Source organism: Drosophila yakuba, chromosome 2L (assembly GCF_016746365.2).
Source record: "Drosophila yakuba strain Tai18E2 chromosome 2L, Prin_Dyak_Tai18E2_2.1, whole genome shotgun sequence".
Classification (NCBI taxonomy): Eukaryota; Metazoa; Arthropoda; class Insecta; order Diptera; family Drosophilidae; genus Drosophila; species Drosophila yakuba.
In genome coordinates, this window is record NC_052527.2 from 6,156,244 (window position 1) to 6,177,631 (window position 21,388).

Here is a 21,388-nt window from a genome sequence, read left to right on the forward strand (position 1 = left end):
GACGTTTTCAGTAATTTAATAACGCTTCTGCCAGAAATAACGCCCAATTAAGATCCATTGTCTTATCCGATGTTCGACTTGGTGCTCATCCGCATCGAAGACGACCGGCATAATCGAGCTCGGAGATACGCGAAAGGGGTGCAAAGTTGTTGAAAAGCCTTTAGTCATCGCCCCAAAATGATTTTCATGTCTCGGAGCCATAATGATGGCGGCAATAAATTCGCATTAAGATCGCCTCGAGTGAATTCAATGGCACGCAGATGTTGAGGAATGACTTGAAAAACACAGTGCTGATCCTGTGGTTGGAAACGATTTTCCATCCATTATGGAGTGGCAGTACCTTCGGCTAATTGCGTTTAATTCGTTCAAAGAACCCGCATTGTGAGTTCATAATTTTTGCTTTTTGTTTTATGCAATCGTAAAAACGCTAGTCCAATCAATACGATCGCAATGTAAAGATCAGCTTCGTACTATTTTATACCACTCACTCAACTCGTGCCTCCGGGACGGAAGTTGCTGATTTTGTGACTATTCCAGATCGTTTAAGATTGATTGATCAATGTTGTATGATCACCGACGCCTCCCTTTCCCTCCCCACCCCTCGATCGAGCACTTTCAATGGGTCGTTTGATCTTGGGGCTTTGCTTTTGTTGCGGGCGGCATAAACGTTTGTTCATTAAATCGCAGGATGTTATCGATCATTGCATAAATTAACACAAGACTCCTGAAAACATTTCCTACGTGATAGGCTTTTATTAATTTTTATTTGAATATCCACAATCGCTGACAGCCCTGCAAATGCGCCAACCTAATCACTTGTATACTTAAAATATCGTGGGAACGCTTTGTGCTTTCTGTTATTAAAAATTAAAATAGATTTACAAAGTACTTTGTTTTAAAATGAGAAAAAAGCTAAGGAGTAAGGTGTTACATTAACCTTTTACTATGTTCTAGTCTGTTCATATTTTCTGAACAATTTCATTTCATTTTCCATTTCGTGGCTATCGCAAATAAAGCGATTTCCACGTACCCGACCTTTTTATTTATATAAATTGTCATATGCAAAAAAGTAACTCAACGTTTTATTCGAGGTAGACAGAAATATTTTTTATTGATGAAATTGGTTTGGCTACAGCTGAACTCCATTTGCAAAGTAGACAATTTGCCGCTGTGCAAATTGCAGACTTGGGAATAGTCAAAGCCACGGAGTGGGAAAACCATAGCGTATGCTCACCGAGCTCACCGTTTGCAATTTATATATATTTTTTTTATTGTCAAATTTGGTTGAGACACAGCGCCAAGATGAAGATGGAAAATGGACCTGTAGCTGGAGCTGGAAAATGTGGGGTAGGTGGGTTGAAGGTTGATGGCTTACCCTTGTCTCGTACGTGATATTTGATATCTGCGGCTGGACACGCTGGGGAATAGAGAACAAGTTCAAGTGGGCTTCACCCACTCGTGAGTTACGCAGACATGTTTGAATATCCTTGTTTATAATTCCCATGGACGAACGTATGATTTTTTAATCTTTCTGCCTGTGTGCTGACATTCAGGGTTATTGAAATGTCCTCGAAGCGATTCCCTTTTCAGTTTTCCTGTGAATTCGCAAAGAGGTTGGCCAACTTTCTATTGACACTTCATGTGATGTGTGTGCCTTTTGGTTTTCAAATTATAATAATGGGTGGAAAACTCTGTGGCCGTTCAATTCCAGAATAATACTCAACTTTCACATTTGCTTAATAAATTCAATTTATTTTGAAAACATAAAAATACTTAGAATGTAGATTAATGTTTGTCCTCATAAATGTTATTTTAATATTACATACATTATTTTGTTGAACATTAAAATGAAAATATATATATACTCGTATATATATTTGTTTAGCGGTTTTTACATACATACACATAATATGTATAAATAAGTTAAAAAATTTATTAATTAGACTAAATTCATTGGAATGATATAATATCAAAATAGTTTGCATAATACAGCGATTTAGTTAAAATTTCACAACTATCTAGAAGCGAAAACTTTGGAACATTTTAGTTTTGCCCTCGCGCGTTCGAAATTTTGAAATTCTTTTCTTTTATTTCATATATTGGATTGGATTTAGTTTTGTTACATTTCACAAAGTACGACACGCACAGTTCATATTGATGGAATTTCTTAATTTGATTTTGATTTTAAACTGACCCACGGGCCACAGCAATACAAACGGACATACATACATACATATATGTTACATAGGGGAAAACGTGGAAACTCCTTTGCTCTGGATTACTTTGGTACGAGTATGTTCGTAAGATGGCAATGTGATTACGCTTTAATGATAACTTGAGACTGACTATAGTGCTTGCTTTAGCTTTAATTGGTTTCAATTCTTGTCTTTTGCTATTTTAGGCTTTTGGCAACATTGGAAATAGTTTTCTTCTTTTTTTTATTATTTTATCTTTTTTAACTGGCTGGCTTAAAATTATTTAAATTGTTTTAATCTGTTCTCTTTGGAGTTCGGTTTCAAGCGGTTGAGAATGCCTAGCGAAGCCTTTCACTTCCGTCTATTGCACAATGGTTGCGGTTGATTTCGATTTCGGTTTCGGTTTTTGCCTCTCCGTTTGGTTATGCCAGCAGCGATACCTTCTGGCAGTTGAGTGCCCCCATCGGAGGAGCTCCATTTGGTGCCGCTCCAACCGCACCGACTCCCTGGCTCCCTCCCGCTGGTCCTCCGCCAGGAACGGATCCACCCGCCGCCGCTGCACTCAGTTCCGCAGAGGCCGCCGCTGCCGCCGCCGCCGACATGAAGTCCACCTTGCCCAGGTGGACACGCAGGTCCGTGTGCTGGGTCTCCTTGTGCCGGCGCAGGTCCACCTTCCGCTGGAAGGCCTTGTGGCAGAGCTTGCAGGAGAAGGGCTTGTAGCCGGTGTGCTTGCGGGAGTGCGTGATCAGGTTGGAGCTCTGGCTGAAGGCCTTGCCGCACACCTGGCACTTGTGCGGTTTCTCACCTGCAAGATGGAAGGGATGCAACGTGTTAGTAGAGGTAAGTCAGTGGGAAGCTGGGTTTAAACAAATTAGGTCTCATTTGGTTCCAACTCAGGTGCACAAGTTGATAGCTAGGCAACAATATTCAATCTAAGTATTCAAAAGTTTAATTGTTGTACTTGATATGATATAGAAACTACTACTGTCTCTCAAGGCATTCAGTTGATAGACTTTGTTTGGAGAATTCGTCTAATGTGTGGCTACTAAAATTATTTGATTTAGTTAATCACTTTAAGAACTCTTCAAACGGCATATGACAATGTGATAACTCTACTTAGATAATATTTCCCTATTAATTACATCTGTTTTTAAAGTAATTACATCATATTTTATCTAATTACTATATTACATTTTTAAGGGGTATCCCCTGAGTTGAGCTCATCCTAACTGCTCTGCGTCTGAGTTTCCAAGCAGTGAGCGCCATTTTAGCTAGTTCTGTGCTGCCATGAGCCAACCTGATCCAATTCCTCCCCTTGGTGCACACACATCGCATTGTGGCATCTCGACCGTCAACCCCCAAAAAAAAACGAATCGTCGCCAGACAGAAGCACTCCCCAACCCTGCCAACCTGGACCCCAAGACTCCATGTAAGTCATCTCCACAGACCGCAGGCTGGAGCCACATCCTCCACCTCCTCCAACTCCCGATTTCCATGCTCGGCTGGGAAATGGGAGTGCTGGAGTTTTTAAATTTAAACTTTTTGGTTCATCAGTGTGATGTTCTGCGGTTAAAGCCGCACTTTTTTTCTCGCTCTGATAACATTTTTAAAGTAATTTTGTGGGGTTCTTTTGCTTTTAAGGACTTCCCCCAGTTTCGCGCTTTATACGCCATTTATTGCTCATTTTCGTGCTGTTGAATTTTTCATTAGAGATTTGGGCGGAAAGCTGGTTTCGAAATAAACGGTTTTCCTGGTGCCAGAAATGTCATGAAAATTTCGCCGAACATAATGAAATCTCAGAAATGGCAGATGAAAATGAAGAAAATATCAATTTGATTTTGAAAGCTTACACCAGACGTCATTTAGTCGCCAGTTAGGGGAAGTTAACTGGAGTGCAGATGCTGGTGATTAATTTCGTTGCATGTACGATGTAAACTCCGTACAGCTAAATACAAAATCTTACCACATGTTCGCTCTTCTAGAGAACGAAGCTATTTTAATTAGAAATAACAATAGAATGCCCTATCTTTTTCCGCTAGTTATACAAAAACTTTGATTATATTTAGTTACCCGCTGAAGGTTTCTTTCTGCTGCCAACAATGGTAGCAACGCATATATACAAGTATATCCGTATAGTTGCCCCTTATCTATAGCCCTCTGTTGTACGGAGATAGTGGCACAGACTTGTTGGGCTACATTTTATGTACTGCACCCATACACTTACTCTCCCACACACACACTTAAACACAGACACACACAGATACGTATATAGTATGAGATTGGGGGAACGGCAACAAAATAACGACGACAACATGCTAACTTCAGAGGACCTGACTCTGTAGCTCCCTACCGAGAATTGGGGAAAGTGTATATAAAACAAACAGAGATACGGGCGTATATAGCGGTGGTGCGAAAGAGAGGGTGAGGCGGCGAGCGAAAGAGATGGACTGTGAATCCGGCGAAACGAAACGGAAGACAGCTTCGTTGTATATAATGGAATTGCAGCGACGTGATTGTGAAACATTCGACCGTAGGGATGTGCTCTGATTCAACTTTCAGTTCCCGGGGCATGAGGATTTCTTTTCCTTGAGCAGTGGGCATGGTTAAGTGGGTGGTTGGGTGGCTAAGTGGGTGGCGGGCTGACTGGGTGGCTGGTTGGGTTGGAAGGTCGAGCAACAGTAAAATTGAGCAGTCTGCCAGGAGCCGGCTCTCAGTTGGCCTCACCGAGCATGCCTGGTGCTGGATGCAGAATCTGGAGGAGATGCCTTCTCTGGGGTCCGTGGCTCGGGGCACGTTCGTACACTATCGGCACAAATAACGTCACGTAGTCGCAGAGATTATAGAGCAGCTTTTATTATTTATCACGGCCAAAACGACCCACGAGCTTTAACGAGACCCAAAAAAAAAAAACAAAAAAGTAAAGTGGTGGGAAATAAGGAACTAGAAAAAATAGAAAAATCCCGTCGGCCGTCGGTTGCTTGGGAAGAAAAGCAACCGTATACGAAAATTATGTATCAGTGCATTGCCTTTTTTGCTTGATTTTTCAACGATTTTTATTGCAGCACATTGCGGAAATACTTTTAAGTCTTGGCTGCCTCCCGAATGGCTTTCCTTTTAGTCTTCTAATATTTTAAGCTTTAGTTAACCCCCGTCCTTCTGCTCTGAATTTGCTGTCTAATTCGGCACGTTCGCAACATATTTGGTGGCTTGGCCATTTTCGCTAAGCGGTGGGAATCAAATCACGCATACGCCCTGTGGAGCGGCGGAAAAACAGGAGGAAGATTGCTTTGGTTTGATTTGGGAAATGATTTGAAACAAAGTAACAAGGGGTCAAAACGGTTTACTGCAGGTCATTTGTATAGGTATTGCAAGATCTGCAGACAAGAAAAACTAATTTTCTTGCTTGTGACAATGGTTTTTGTATAAATGGTATATTTCCAAATTTCCTTGAATTTTAAATAGGCTAACTATAAGCACAGTAATTCTTTAAAAGCATTCAGCTTAAAATATCGATTTTTCACCTCAGACACACTTAAAATGAAATGGAAAACAAAAGTCATGAATAAATAAAATAATCCTGAAACGTTTTTTTCCCCTCAGTCCTTTTATAGCGCATAAATTGACGAAAACGAAAATCTGAGGCATGGAAATAAAAGTGAAACAGAAAAAAAAGGGAAAAAAGGAAAATTCGGTCGAAGCACGGACTAAGCATATAAAACAAATCGCCAAAAAGTAAATAGGAAAATGCAAAAAGAAACGGAACGGGAAAAAAGCGAGGAAATTGTTCCGAAAAATCACATCAGATGAAAGGAGGAAAAATCTGCTGTCTGCGATGGAAACACGCCCCGACACAGGAAAGAAAATTAAGGATAAGTCGTAAGGAAAGCAAAGCGAACGGAGCGGAACTCAGGAAAAACCAAAGCACTTGGATGGAAAATCCTGAAATGTTGGGGCCAACTTGGCCACATGTGCCTTTGGCTGGGGAAAGTAGAGTGGGGGCCATTTTGGGGGACCATTGAGGGGGAGTTCGAGGGAGGCACACGTCCTAAATCGAAGACGGCAAACGATAAAAATGTCTGGAATATTTCTCTTTCTCTTTTCGCATGTTTGCGGGGGCTTGCAGGGGTGCTGATTTCTCTTTCACTGATTTCACCAGACGCATCAGCGAGGAAAGTCTGCTTATTAGAGGTTATTATCCTTGCCATTTGTAAACTGATTTCCAACCGAAGCGGAATTTCGCTTTTTATGCTTAATGATCCAGTGTGCTTATACAATGTGCTATATAGCATAGAATCTTATGCGCAAATTAGGGGACTGTTAGCAGCAAGTGAACTGCAATTTAATGGCATTTATTTCCTCAACAAAAGACTCAAGGTTGTGTAGATACATTTACTGCTTCCTTGCCTGCATATTTACATTTTAATATATACAGTTTACAATATTACTATTTCGTAATATTCACACTTCATAGATTGTCGTTATGAAGACTCAATCAGATTCATTTGAATCACTTTCTGTGTGATTTTAACAAATCGCATTTGAAATTCGACATTTTTACGTGGCCGTGGGTAACTTGAAATCGATGCTAGTGTGCCGTCGCTGCCCCACCCAACGGCCTTTCCCCCGCCCCCGCTCGCAGTTCCACTCCCCTCGTTTCGCAATGGCGTTTCAGTTCCGTTCCGTTTTCGACTTTCCGGGGGTGTGTGTGCACCTACACCACTGCACGGCGTCGATGTGTGTGTGTGTGTGTGCGCCTCGTATTTGTTATTCGTGTGAGTGCGCGCGTATAAAACAGAAAATCAAAATCTCTTGACTAAATTTTTCATTGGTCGGCTGTGATTTCTCAGCCCGCCTCTCTCTCACGCGCTATCTCACTCGCTCTTCTGTGCCCGTGTGTGCGTGTGCAAGTGTGTGAGTGCTGGAGTATCTGTGTGCTGGCCTTCCAGTATATAGATTCTTTCGGATTCAGATTCTTATCAGCAGCACTCTCTCGCTTACTCTCTCCCCTGCGATTTACGGAGAACTGGGAGAACTGGGCGCTCTTTCAGCTGTCGTCTGCTCCATTTTTTTGTCGAAGCCCTCCCCAGCCCCCTTCCCCCTTTGGTTTTCGCAACCACCCCCCAGATTTTCGCTATATCTGCTTCTGCCGATGGCAACTGTAATTGCAACTGGCGACTGCGGCTTTTGGGGTGGTTCGTTCGGCGCTTTAATGGCGACGCTTCCTGTTCCCCCGCTCCCCCCAACCAAAGGCCCCCATCCGCGGAACACCCCACACCCATGGTTGCTCCAAACTGCGCTTGTGTTTGGTGTGTTGTCGAAATGCTTTAAAGATACGCGTGTTTTGGGTGCCGAGTTTTGCATAAATAAAGTGAACAAATCTGTGGTTCGTGGTATTGCTTGATTTAGGCACTTGTTTTTTAAACAATAAAGAATTTTTTTTTGATCCTTTTATATTTTCCTGGCTAATCAGAATATATTACAAGTATAGAAAAAGTATTTATTAAACACTGTGTACTACCTATCCAACAAAATACCCAAACTAACATTATGAATCTTCTCTGTTAAAGCCATTTAAAAAGCTTTTAAACTCCGTGAACCGCATGAGGTAACCTTCTCATATGCACAACTGCACTGCTTACCCGTGTGGATGTAGGTGTGCTTCTTCATGTCGCTCTTCTGGTGGAACCGCTTGCCGCAGTAGTTGCAGGGATAAGGCCGCGTGTCGCTGTGGATGAGCAGGTGGGTGGACAGGGTGCTGGAGCGCTTGAAGCGCTTGCCGCACTGCTTGCACTCGAACACCTTCTCCACGTTGTGCACCGCCCTGGAATGGATAGAGAGAGGGGTTGGGTGTGGTGGTTTGGGTTATTAGTGGGATCCCAGTAACGAGTGTTCGCCGTAATTAAGGTCCGGTGTGTGCCCAAAGGCGAAAGTGGACGTGTTTTAATTACAGCCACAAAGGCAAACATTTGGTCAGGCTGAAATCCAGCCATTTTGGCTAAATTAAGTAATGCCAAGTGTCCCAGGAAGGAAGAGCACTCATTACACTCGGAAATATAATTGTAACATTTTTGTAAGTTAATTAAATAAGAAAAATATTCCTTAATTTACTTTTAATGGTTTTAAAAACAAAACTGATCAATGTACAATTGCAATCCATTGATTTTTTCATTTGATGAATAATAACTGCCTCTATTTATAAGATTGAAGCTATAAACCAAAAAACCAAGCAAACAATTTAAATTCAAGTATGCTACAAACTTTTTCCGAGTGTTGGCATGCAGTGGCCCCCACAGAATCCCCGCCCCGCTCCCTGTTGCGGTGGCATGCTACACATACCTGTGCTGGCTGAGGCTGACCTCGTGCCCGAAGGTCTTGTTGCAGAGCTCGCAGGCGTAGGGCTTCTTGCCGTGGTGCGTCCGGCGGGAGTGGACCTCGAGGCCGTGGGGCGTGGAAAACATCTTCTCGCACTTCATGCACGAGTACAGGTCGCTGAATTGGTGCAGGCCCGGCCACTTGGCGGCCATGTGATGGAAGTGGTGCAGGTGCGGCGAGTGGGGCAGGCCCAGATGCCCGCCATTGGGTGGCACGCCCACACCGACGCCAACGCCCACGCCGACGGCCGCCGCCGCCGCAGCTGCCGCCGCTGCTGCCGCCGAGGAGTTGCTCTGTCCGGCGGACTGCAGTGGCACCATCAGGCTGCGCAGACGGAAGAGATTTTCCTGCGAATCCGGATGGTAGCTGCGGAAACACATTTAATTGAGGCGAGTTAATTAAAATGGGTGCCCAGTTGCAGAATCACTTTTGCATGGCAATGGAGCTAATCTCGTAATGAAATTGTGCTTTAGCATGGGTTTACTTTCGACCCTCTAGTGCCAGAACTATATTTAAACAGTATTATTAAGTAAAGGACACTCCACTTACCCTGCTCCCAGAGCGGATTGCTGTTGTTGCTGTTGCTGCTGCTGCTGCTGACCTTGGTGGAAGGCGACGGCGGCGAAGAAGGGCAGGGCGGGCGAGAAGAGCGGTCGCTGGAACATGGCCGCATCATAGTTGGGCGGATAGCCCTGGCGCATCGCCTCCAGCGGATTGAATGGCATGGCCAGGCCGCTGGAGGTCAGATGACCGAGTGGCGGGCTGCGTGGCGTTCGTCTCTGTGGCGGAGGTTCGTCACGCCGCAGCAGCGCCGAAACTGAGAAAAGATCCGATTTCTTGGAGCCTATGCTACGACCGCCGCCATTGGCGGTGATCAGCAGCTCGGAGGCGGAGGCTGAGGTGCCGCTGGGCGAGCTGATACGCGGACTGCCGGGCGGTGAGTCCACCTCCAGTTCCACCGACGAGCTACTCGAGTGCGAGCGAGAGCGGGAATGCGAGCGGGAACGGGAGCGCGATCTGGAGCGGGAGTGCAGAGAACGATGCGAGTGGTTCGATTCCGCGTCCTCCATGTCGATTTGCGAGGAGCAGGGACTGCGGGATCTCGACCTGGAGCGGGAACGCGACTGGCGGCGCAGCTTCTCGCTGGCGCTGATGAAGGCTGGCTTGGAGCGCTGGGTAAGATGCGGCTGTTGGTGGTGCTGCTGGTGCATCTGCTGGTTTTTGCTCAGCATCGAGATTGAGTTGTTGTTGTCCTCCAGTGGAGTCGGCGGCTTTAGGCCAACGGCCGCCGCTGCCGCCATCGCCGTCAGTTGTTCAGTCTTGACCAGTCTGCTTATGCTAAATGCTAGCGAGGCATCTGTAAAATAGAATTTAAGTTTATTTTAATTAATTATAACGAAACTTCTCCAAGCAGTTTATTTAGGTATATATGCTTGATTTAGGACAAAGCATCTTGATTTGTTCACAAGATCGCTTAGTGAAATCAGAGCAAAGCGCTTGCCATATCATCAATCACTCATTCTGCAAAAAAAAATAGAAAGGGAAACGGAATCCACCTGTACGGCCTAACACCCCAGAGTTTCCTCGTATGTGTGCCAGTTGGCAGCGTATCGAATTTCAAATGTAATTATTTTCGTATTCAATCGCCTAATCCACCTTACATGACCATTAATTCACCCTAATCAACGAATCCTTCCCCTCTCATGAGCCGCTTTCCGCATTTGACATCAGCGCGTCATCATTCGGCGTCGTCACCCCGAAATCCTCGGCCAGCGATGATGGCCACGGACACGGACACAGATACAAATCCGTGTACGGATGCGGCGCCGGCGCTCAGGGTTGAACTCGGCACGCCCCTGGACAGGAGCAGCCACCCGACAGGAGTTTCAAAATCGAGTTCGCTGGGTATCAACCAAGAAATGAGTTTAACTTGTAAGGTTATTTTGAATGAAAACGTTGCTTACACTTCTTATATTTAAATGGTTTCTGCATAAATTTATTAAAATTGAAATTCATCTGTATTGTTTTTTTTTTTTTGTATTTTTTTAAAACAGCTATATCTACTGCAAATCTACTTCATATAATTAATAATCAAATTTAAGTTTTAACTTTCCAGATACGGACTATTATTAATGTCAGACCAATAGTCTAAATCTAAATCTAACATAAATATATGAAGATGAGCTGAGAAGATTGTCATATATTCTGAAATCCCTGGTAGACGCCGCTGAGGAAATGGAAATCAGAACTTTTGCCTGGTGCACAGCACAAAATACACATCCTCGGAGTCTATCGCCTGTCGAAATGAAATAATAATAATGTGCGTTTAAATAGAACATCTGTTCGGTCCACACTCGGCTAAATGGAGCATGACAAAACAGAAAACACACAGCGGGCCGGGGAAATGGGATTCGGTTGGATTCGGATGCGGAGTCGGAATGAGAATGGGAATCGGTGGACTGGGAACTGGGAACAGGCAACTCCGGCGACATTCCGCGTGTGCAAATTGACGCAGGCGCAAATCGCAGGGATTGCAGGGCAATGAAAGGGGTAAGGGTGCACATAGCTCACTCCATGCAACGTGTATGCCGCATGTGCCGTGTGCCGAAACAGGCAAGTGAAAACCGCGACGGGCCTGAGGCGAGTCGAATGAATGAATGAATCCGCATCGCAACAAAAGAATAACAATTTGACAACATTCTAATTCGCCACGCAGATAAAAGTAACTGCCAAGGCGGCGGGATGGGTGGATGTGGGCGGAAGTGGGTGGAAAACTGCGGGGGCGGGACTTTGATTCCGGGCCATAGTCCGGAGTCAGTGAGGCGGCAAAACGCAAAGCCAAGCAAATATAAACAAAACCCACGCACTAAACGCAGCCAGGGAAATTCGCACGTACATATGTATGTATGGATGTACATACGTATCCATCAGATACTCAGATACAAATGGGGGTGGTGGCTCGCCTGCTACTCCGCTTTTCCCGCCAGAGTGTCAAGTGTTTTTATTGCCCGGCTGCTGTTGTTGTTGTTACAATGCTCGCCGTTGTTATTTTTGCTCGAACTTCTTTGGGTCTTGGGATTTGGGTTCTTGCTCCTAAGTGCTTTTGAATATGGAAATTGGCCATAATCCAGTACCTGGCTTGGACTCGTTTGATCATCACTATGTTTTCACTACTTTGGCTTCAACTTCATTTACTAACAATTATTAAGGGAGATTTCTATTGCATGGGGACTTTTGCCAGGCATCCATCCCTTCCTCCCAAAAATCTAAATTTTAATCATTGACATTATGGCAAATGTGTGCCGGGCCAACCCTTCCCTTCTAATTATGTACGCAATCGTCCCGAGAGCATTTCCACCAGCCAAAAACAAATTCAAATCGAATGGAGGTCGAGCCACTGGCAGCCGGAAAAGGGGGCGATAATATATATATAGAACATAAAATTGGAAACGTTTAACGTTCGCTGCAAGCTGGTGGGCCAAAAGCAACCCCAAGGACCAGCATTACAGCCAGGATAAGGAGCAGCAGGAGCAGGAGCAGGACAAGTGGCTCTTGGTGGCTCACGTAGAGCGACTTGTTTAAATGATAATAATGAGCTTAAGCATGTGCCCAATGTCGCTCCAGGGTGGCGATTCCTCTCGAGTCCTGGCGTCCTTCGGCTGGCAAAGGAGGCTGGCAAAGTGGCACCAACGACCCCTTAACGGTCGGCAGCAAAGTCATAAATTTGTGCACATTAGACATAGACATAGCCCTCGTCCACCCCGAACATCCCGAGCACCCGGAACACTCAGAACACCCAGAACACCCGGAACACCCAACCCTCTAACACCCAATATCATCCAGCCCTTCGGCCTCCGATGTTCATCTGTTTTTATCCGCCCGGGAGCAATATTCACGCACTCCACGCACTTGTTCGCATAAAAAGGACGAGAAGGTAAAATAATTATTCGACACTGCATGGTAATTGAAATCATTGTTATCCTGCGCCCTGTTTACTGTCTCCCCGCCCCCTTCCAACCAGGATTATTATTGTTTTGGGGCGATTTGCAGCCATTACAATTTGGTTTGGGTTTACGCTTTGCCTCCTGCAGGAGGTGTTAATTTCTGGAATTTCATTTATAATTACTCGCAAGCTGCTGAAATTTGACGGCAGGTTGTTATAAAAATTGTTTAGTAAGCAATTTTGGAAATACTTGCTTCTTTCGCTTTAGCATGCGATTCTTCGCAGATTATTTTAATTAATAAACATCATCATTTATGTAATTACATGACATCATTTGAAAGGACTTGAAGCTTATGCAAATCTTGAATCTTACGACATAGCAAAAAGTTCGATTACAGTGCCTAATCAGTCAGACTTTCCATAGATGTTGATATATGGATTTCGTATTTAAATTCAAGGCATATGCCTCTAATTTGCTTTGCAAAACATATTCCCATTTGCACCTAATTTATAGCACCTCTTCGGGGCACAAAATCAGTTAGTCGAAGTATTTCCATTTCGCGGCTATCGACTAGATTTAATCGGAGGTCGGAGAACTGGGCATACGGTAGTCGGGGGTCCGGCTGGTCGTAATAATATGAAAACAAATTCCGCTTTCGGCAAATATGAAAGTGGAAATGGCAAAAAAAGCAAAAAAAAAATAAAAACAGCACAGTATAAATAATAAAGATATGGCCAGAAGAGGGCCGTAAACTGTGAACGGCAACGGTTAGATAGATTAGGCCATGATTTTTGGTCTGTTGGCATGCCTGCGAATGTGTGTGCATGATTTACGGATTGAGTTGAGATTTCGATTTCGACTTGGGTTCGGATTTCGATTTGGATTTGGATTGGGATTTCGATTTGGATTGGGATTTCGATTGGGATTCCGATTGGGATTCCGATTGGGGCTCCGATTTGGATTTGAATTGCCCACCCCAGCGATAGCATATCAGTTGGAGAGCGAGAGCAGAGCTCTTTAGCCCGCATAAGCTCCACTCGTTGAGTGGCATTAGATGGGGATTGCGTATCCAAACACTCAACAGTTGGCCGGGCCAACTATGTGTATGTGTATGCCACTTATCAGCTGGCATCAGCTATCAGCTGGGTCGGCAGCGTTGCTTTGAAGCCCCTTTGGCAAATGTCGCCAATTGCAATTACATTATTTATTTTTACACTGCAAATCAATCAGAGGCCACTTCTCCCCGCAGAATGCTCACTAACCCCAGCTCCGCGTATATTGCACCCTTTTTCCCAGCTGCTTATCGCTGGGCAATAAATCAGGAGGCTATCTAAACTTTAGACTACAATTTTTTACCTGATAAATTTCATTTAATTGCTGATCCCGACCAGCCGACGGTTTTCACTTTTCACCCGGGAAAATACGAACCCATTAAGGAACTAAGGAAGGAAGGTCGACTCACTACCATTTATAGATGCTACATACTGTTTTTAAAAATAGCCTGTGATCGAGTGGGTTCGTTGTGATTTTTGGATTTTTGGATCCAAAGGTTCGAATGACGCCCATTGTCCGGAGTACAAATGTGGGTGATATCATTATTGCAGTCTGCGGAGCGGTTTATTGTTATTATAAGCCGATATCTACTCTGGTAGCTTTTATGGCGGTACAAATTCGATACTGAAAATCGCAGTTCTTCATACTATCAGCGACGGGCATCGATCGGGGCACTTCTAATTTCAATATTCAAACATCGGACGTGACAAATGCCGAATGGCAAATGGGAAATGGGAAAGGGGTTGGGCTGCATACGAGCTCCTTTGCGCTGGAAATTGATTTTTCTTTGTCAAACAAACGGTCGATGCGATGATAAACCGAACTGGACGGGAATCGAGGGCATAAATAACGAAAATAACAACAAAATAAAGTCGGACACAAATCGAGGAAGGGAACTGAACCGGTGGTACTCGCACTCGTACTCGTACTCGGTATGTACATACTTTCTTAATGTTGCACGAACTATGTCTGTGGTTGGCTTTTGTTTACTTATCGGTCGGTCGCTCGCTTATTTTATGATACTTTTACTCTTTCGATTTTACAACTGGCCACAGAGGATACTGACATGTTTAGATGTCGTTATGTATTTACCTCAGATCGTAAATCATAACACGTGTGTGGTGTGTATGGTGTGTATGCGTAGTTACCTCAACCTCTGGGGTTGTCTATACTAGTAATATTGTATCTTGCAGATACACGGGGCTGTCTGTGGATTTGGCGTTTCTTTATTTGGCAGATTGACTGATTTGGTTTTGGATATCTTTATAGATTTACAATGCCCAATTTTCGTCTACTTGTGAGAAGTTGAAGTATATATGACAGGCGATGAGTTGCCAATGATTACGACGTGTGTCGTAAACATTTCATAAATATTGCTCTGATTTTCGTTGCGACAATTTGTTATTTATCAATAATGTACTTTGCGATTGAACTCGTGAGTGGGATGTGTCAAATCGAATTGTGAATGCACTGAAAAAATGCTCATTTCATTGAATGCGAAAGAGAGTCTTATTCCCAAAAGTATTTCCAAAGTTATTATATATATTTTGGCAACAATTTGTAGAAAATACAACCAAAGTTACTCCATTCTAGGAATTAGTCACTTTCACAATGCTCAAGTAGTATAATTTATAGATATGTTTAAACCAATCAGTTTTACACTGACAAACACAAGTTTTTCAATATTTCTTGCAGATAAGTCAAACTCACGGCGATTGTTGGAGTTTTATTTATTCCATGAGATATGCCAATTGCCCTTTTAATTGTTCAATCGTTTGGTGTGATTGAAAACGGCTTAACAAATGTGTTATTAAATTTATATCGGCTTGCACATGGGGTCATATATATAAGAAGCCCGATAGGCGCTGCAAATAAATCAAAAATTATAATTTATACCTTGAACGTTTGGAACCGTTCTGATTTTCGCTCTGATATCACCGGAATACTATGTACAACTTGTCGTCGCTTTGTGGGAATGAATCAATGCTGCTCTGAGATCTGTGCTCAAGTAATTTGAGTACGGGCTGCCATTTAACCCATGCACCCTTTCGGACTATTAGTCGGCTTTCTAGTCTGCGTATGAGCAATTTTCACAATTTAACTTAATTCGTGACTCACAAGTGCCGGTGTCAAAGTTCTATTTTATTTCAGTCGCAGCTAATGTTTCGTGGGCATCATTAATTGAGTCATGCGGTGGTGGCGATGGCGTATGACAAAAATTAAGATCATCCACTCATCATGGGTGGGTGGCTAATGGGAAATCGAGACCATATTTCTGACTGACCTTTCGGGGCAAGGTTGTGTCTCCATGGTTAAACAGATAAGTGGTGCAAAGTCCACTCTATTCGATACTAGATTAAATCACTAGTTACTGTCTTAAATTATGATACATAGATTAGAGTAGATTTTCCCACATAAGAGCACAAAAACTGTTGCCTACTTTCAGGTTACACTTGCAGTGGCTTTTGGGCCATTCAATTCAAAGGCTTAAACTGCAGTGGCAAGCAGATTTTCACAAAGTTTCCGTCCTTCAACAGGAGGGGCCAATCAGTCACCAAAGAGCCCAGCGAACTTTCGCCACAGCAACCAATATATTGTCCCACCAAAAACCGAGAAAATATTCCAACAAACAAAGCGAAATTCATTTTCTCTGGAGAAAGAATAAGGTTTGTGAAAGAGGGGGGAGGACGGGGTGTTTGCTTGTCGCGGCAAACGGAATTGAAAATTCAGTGTTCGCGTGTGTGTGTGTGTGTCTGCTTTTCCGCATATCCATGTCTGTGCTGGAAGCGGTGGAGAGCTAAAAACATATCCGTTGGATACATGTAATGCCGGTAAATGAAATCCGCTTGTCGCTGCCTGCTGTGTGTGCGAGTGTGTGTGTGTGTGAGTGTGTGTGTGAGTGTGTGTGTGAGTGGGGAAATATGGGAAGGCAGAGGGAGTGAGCGAGGGGAGGAGCACACAAACACATGATGGTCAGTGTTGGCAATTTGGCTTTTTTTCTGGAGAATTCCGAATTCATTTAAAGTTTGGAGCAGGAAACTAAACAAGTGTCTGTGTCTGGGATATCATTAAGATTTGTGGTAGTAAAAGTGCAAATTAAAATAAGCAGATTTTTCAAAGATGTTGTCTTTATAGTGATTTAAGCATCTATTTTCTTTTAAGTTCCTAAAAAAGCTAAATTGTTTGGTCCATTTCGGACAGCACTGAAGATTGGGGCTGCCGTGCGAACGCTCATTCATTCATTCAATGCCCATATTTGAAATTCAACAGCGATGGCGATGACAACGGCGTCTGCACACAAATGCACACAGATACACAAACACACGCATGAGTGAGTGTGAGTGTATCTGGACTGGACGGTACTGGACTGGACTGCACGCTGTGTATCTACAAGTTTGTGCGATGGTTTGCCGTTCGCAGCCGTATCTGTATCTGGGTATCTGTGTATCTGTGGTCCAGCTATGGATTTTTCAATCCCCGATATCCATTTTTCCGCCCCATGTCCGCACAGAAGATTTGCCCATTAAGCGTTGCGCTCACACTCACACTCACATGGCCACACATGCCCACACACACACAAACGAAATAATGAATATCCGAGCTCCTGTTGCCCCTGAACAATTTTCGCTTTCCACGCTTTTCCCACCGAACTTGGGCTTTTTTCCAATTAAACCGACACCGTGCAGCCTTTGGGCTTTCACTCGGACATGGCCAGTGTGATATTTTAAAATCACACATTATTCAAATAAATTTTTAAAAATTCCTACATTGCCCGCTGCTGACCAACCAGCCTTTGGGGGATTTGTAGCCACTCGCCGCGGATTGGAGTCTCACCGTTTCTGTGTTGTTCATTTCGGACTCTTTTGTTTTCCTCTTTTTTTTTAATTAACTCGGGGAATATGAAATGTGGTGGGGGTGTGATTGGGTTTTTGCCAATCTGTTCGCAGGCTGCACAAAAATTTAATTTGACAAATGTTGATATTCAGAAAAGTGCTGAAACATCATTGAGTGAATTTGTTTAACGATCTGCTGACAATTCATTTGATAAATACAATTTTTTGGAAAATCTCCAAGAAACTTGTACAGATTTAATTTTAAAGAGTTCTTTAAACAAAGATAATCTTTTTAGTATGGATAATATATTATTTAAATATTAAAGTCTATATTTGTTCGAAATTAAAGATTGGACTTATGGTAGTCTTAGAAAATGATTAAAAGTTGACTTGTTTTTTAAAACATAAAACATATTAAAATCCTAATTAGAACGAATAGCATGAAACTGGAATGTGCATTATTATTTACTAGGTAAGTAAACTGCCTAGGTAAGTAATAGTTTTTGCACTATACTAATCAGTTTGTCACCGTTTTTAAACGAAAATTCAATAATTATATATTGTTATTAATTATTTATGAAAATAAGTAAGTTTTTTAGGCAAGTTTTTAAGCCAAATTGAAGTTTTTAGAGACATTTAATTTCACACAACTCATCTAATCTTATTTCAAACCGTTTATGCAAATAATAAAATGGCTTTGAACTCGATTTCATTTAGTCACAATAACTAGAATCCCTATTGGCGACAGATTTTCAAGGATTATAGAACACAAAAACATGCAGATATAGTGAGTGGTTCCCGCTTACCGTCGGAGTTTCGCTTCTTGGGCAGCACCGCTTTGAAGGCGGACATGGGCGCGTACTCGTGCGGCGACGTGGAGGCCGGCGGCATCTGTGGCTGCGGGTGATTGGGATTGGGATTGGGATTCTGTGCCGGCTGCTGCTGGTGGTGGCCCAAGGCCGCGTCCGCGGACATCTGGATGCGCTGGTGGAGCAGCTGGGTGGGCGATGGTATCGTGGCTATGGCCGTCAGCGCGCTGAGATCCCGCACCTGCAGCGGAGCGGTGGCGGCGGAGGAGACGGAATTGGAGGCCGACGAGGATTGCTGGCTGGTGAGGAAGGGTCCGGGAAAGTCCGCCGCAATCGCTGGCTTAAAGTTGCCCAGGCTGTAGTCGAGGGGCAGGTGGTGTTGGTGGGCGGGCGGTGCGGCCGGATGCAGCAGATGCTGACCGGAAGTGGCTTGCATTTTGGCCACGTCCATAACGGATTTATCACTGATTCAAATAAATTTAAGTTTCTTTTTTTCTATGTGTTTTTGCTTTCGATTAACTTAGGCTTTTGTCAGCGGACTTTTGTTCTTTTGATTTGGCACTGAAACTGTTTTCTGTTTTCGGTTTTACGCGACGGCATGCGAATGCGGTTACGGTGGCGTATACGCAACGTGGCTACGGCTACCGGAAGGAAGTGTCACAGATTTAGGGCTTTAAGGCTGCTGCTGCTGCTGCTCGGACTGCTGCTGCTGCTGCTACTGCTGGTCGCATAACTGCTGGCTTCGGCGTCATCGAGCGGACTGAAACACCGTAAAAACCTAATCACGGATCCGTGGAACGCTGACGCCGGCGCCCGTCCGAGAGTGAATCTCTGCCGCCGAGCTTGGAAAACTCTGCTGGCGCCGCAGTTGCTTCAGCTGCTGCTGCTGCTGCTGCTGCTGCTGCTGTTGCTGCTCCTGCACTTGACTTTTAGCCGGGGATTCGGAGAGTGCGGCCAAGTGCCATGTGGCATATATGCCAAGTGTTGCGATTTTCGCCTAGATTTGGCAGCGACGTCGACGCTGGCAGCGGCGTCAGCGAGAGAACGTCTCTCGTTGCTTTCCCTATCCGTATATCTATCTGTATAGCTGTATATCTGTTTAGCTGTGTATCTGTATATACGATTCTTTGTGAATCCGCCCGTTCGAATACGGATTGCTGCTGCTCCGATTTTACCGCTATCAGCGAGCGTCTGCAGGCGACTGACGACGAGCGGAGCGGCACTCGAGTTTCCACTCAGAGGAAACACAGCGCACCACCACCACCACTACGATGAGAGTGCGAGTGCGAGCGGGACGACGACTGATTCCAATTGGAACGGCGGAATGGCCAAGTGGAATCGGAACAGCCACCACCATTTGCCGTGCTCGTGGCCACGCCCCCCTTTCCAGCTGGCCATGGTTAATCTGGATTTTTGGTAGCTTGTTGTTGGTATTTTTAGTGCGCATACCGCTTTGATTCGTTCAAATCAATGCCACCGCCGGAACAATGGTGGCGAGTGGGTGGTGGTGCTGCTGGTGCTGGTGGTGGAGTAGGTGGAAGAAGTGGGTGGTGGTGTACGTTATACGGTGAAGAGTGTGAGTGTGCGTGTGCGTGTGCTGGGCGCGTGTTTGCTGGCCTTTGGTTTTTGGGGGCGGGCTCTTTGGATTTTCTGCGATTTTCTATCTTTTATTTTGTCGATCAGCGCGAACCGCCATCGATTTGGTAATCGCTGTTGTCTCTGCCGTTTGAAGTGCGCCGCGCCATTTAATTTCAAGTGGTTCCTGGCACCTAGGCAAACACTAATGCCGCATTCCTCGCACTTGACTATTCCCCCAATCGCCTTTTGCCTTTGGTAGTTCTGACTTGGCACTTGCGATTGGTTTTTGCGCCATTAACTTCAAATGCTTTTCTGCCTCGGCGAACTCTGGCTAAGTGATTTCCTGGGGGCTAAAGTTGGTTGCCACTTCGCTTTGCTGTTTGATTTTTCTCAGCCAAAGGGTTTTTACCTTCTACTTGCCATTGTTTGCCATTTGGTTATGGGTTCAAGTGTGCACTTCCATAATCTATTTCGGTAAATTTGCTTTTAATACCATTTAACTCTATAGCAGATACGTGACTTGAAGTAACAACGGAGAAGATTTAGATGATCTCCTGCGGGAACTATTATCAGTAAGATAAATTTCGGTTTAGATGATCACTTTTGGGAACTATTGAGTTAGAAAACATTACATTTCTAATTATACCAACTATCCTCGGGATATTAGATTCATGTTCGCCTAATGCAGCTATGCAATTAATAATTATCACATAAAAATTTCCACTGTTAACTAAGTTAGGTATAAAAAGTAATATTTAAAAGGCATAGTTTGCACAGAGATGTTCTTTTAAAGGAAAAATTAAAGAATGCTGTTAAATGGACCTTCCTGAATACTTAAATTTGTAAGATCCATAACTAGAAATGCTTGATCAAGAGCAAACAATATATAGGGCTGCACTTAAAGTTGCAAGCAGATGCATTTGAAAGATAGTTTTCCTAAATTCCTACAAAAAAATTGGAATACTTTCAGTTTGAGATTTGAACGAGAAATTTGGAAATAAAGCAGAAGCTGCTTTCCCAAAAACTTCTTAATTTGGGGGACATCTTTGGAGCAAAGCTTTGTGTGAACCATAAATTAGACAATTTTGACAGGCATCTAATTTTTAGAAACTCATGCATTTAATTGCGACATTAAAAGCACAACTCTGAAAACAAATGCCCAATGGTGGTGGGGTCGCTTTAAATGCTCTGAAAAAAAAAAAATCGTCTGCATGAAGCGCACATGTCGTTGAACGCCCCTCGAAATTATGACAAATATTTACAAAACACAAAGAGCTAATGTTCCCATTTCATCGGTCGCATAAATAAGTGTTATGAGCTCCCGTTTTCGCCCTCCAGTCTTCGCACACAGATTTGAATATCTTTCTGGGCGTCCCAGATCCCAGCTTCGGATTATTGGTGTCACTTGGTTTTTGGCATCGCTCCTCCAACACATGGCAACGATTTAAAGAATTACACACCAAATTTAGTGCCTCGAGGATGGAGTGTGAACAAGTGGAGTTGTCTCCGCTCCGATTCCCATCGACTTGGTACCGATCCCATTCCCTTTCTGCTCTAGTTCCAATTAGAGAACCATCTACAAATCTGAGTGATGTGCGGAGGAG

General features: G+C 43.9%; 1 protein-coding gene across 2 annotated transcripts; it reads right to left on the minus strand.

Moving 5' to 3' along the window:
* Positions 1-1,731: 1,731 nt before the first annotated feature.
* LOC6527023 (zinc finger protein sens) lies at positions 1,732-19,410 on the minus strand. Of its 2 annotated transcripts, XM_039370753.1 has the most exons (6): positions 18,204-19,410; positions 9,117-9,924; positions 9,059-9,061; positions 8,532-8,933; positions 7,835-8,016; positions 1,732-3,000 (listed from the first exon to the last, which is right to left on the minus strand). In XM_039370753.1, the coding sequence occupies exons 1-6, from the start codon at positions 18,655-18,657 to the stop codon at positions 2,618-2,620; spliced, it is 2,232 nt and encodes a 743-aa protein (XP_039226687.1). In that variant the 5' UTR covers positions 18,658-19,410; the 3' UTR covers positions 1,732-2,617. The 2 variants fall into 2 exon arrangements, with proteins under 2 accessions (XP_039226687.1, XP_002088118.1); XM_002088082.3 differs by lacking the exon at positions 9,059-9,061.
* Between the last annotated feature and the right edge of the window lie 1,978 nt (positions 19,411-21,388).

Coding starts and splice junctions, on each gene's coding strand:
- LOC6527023 (XM_039370753.1), bottom strand. CDS start 18,657: ATGGACGTGGCCAAAATGCAAGCCACTTCCGGTCAGCATCTGCTGCAT. Junction 9,925..18,203: donor CAAGAAGCGAAACTCCGACG/GTAAGCGGGAAC, acceptor TCTATTTTACAG/ATGCCTCGCTAGCATTTAGC. Junction 8,017..8,531: donor GTCAGCCTCAGCCAGCACAG/GTATGTGTAGCA, acceptor TATCCATTCCAG/GGCGGTGCACAACGTGGAGA.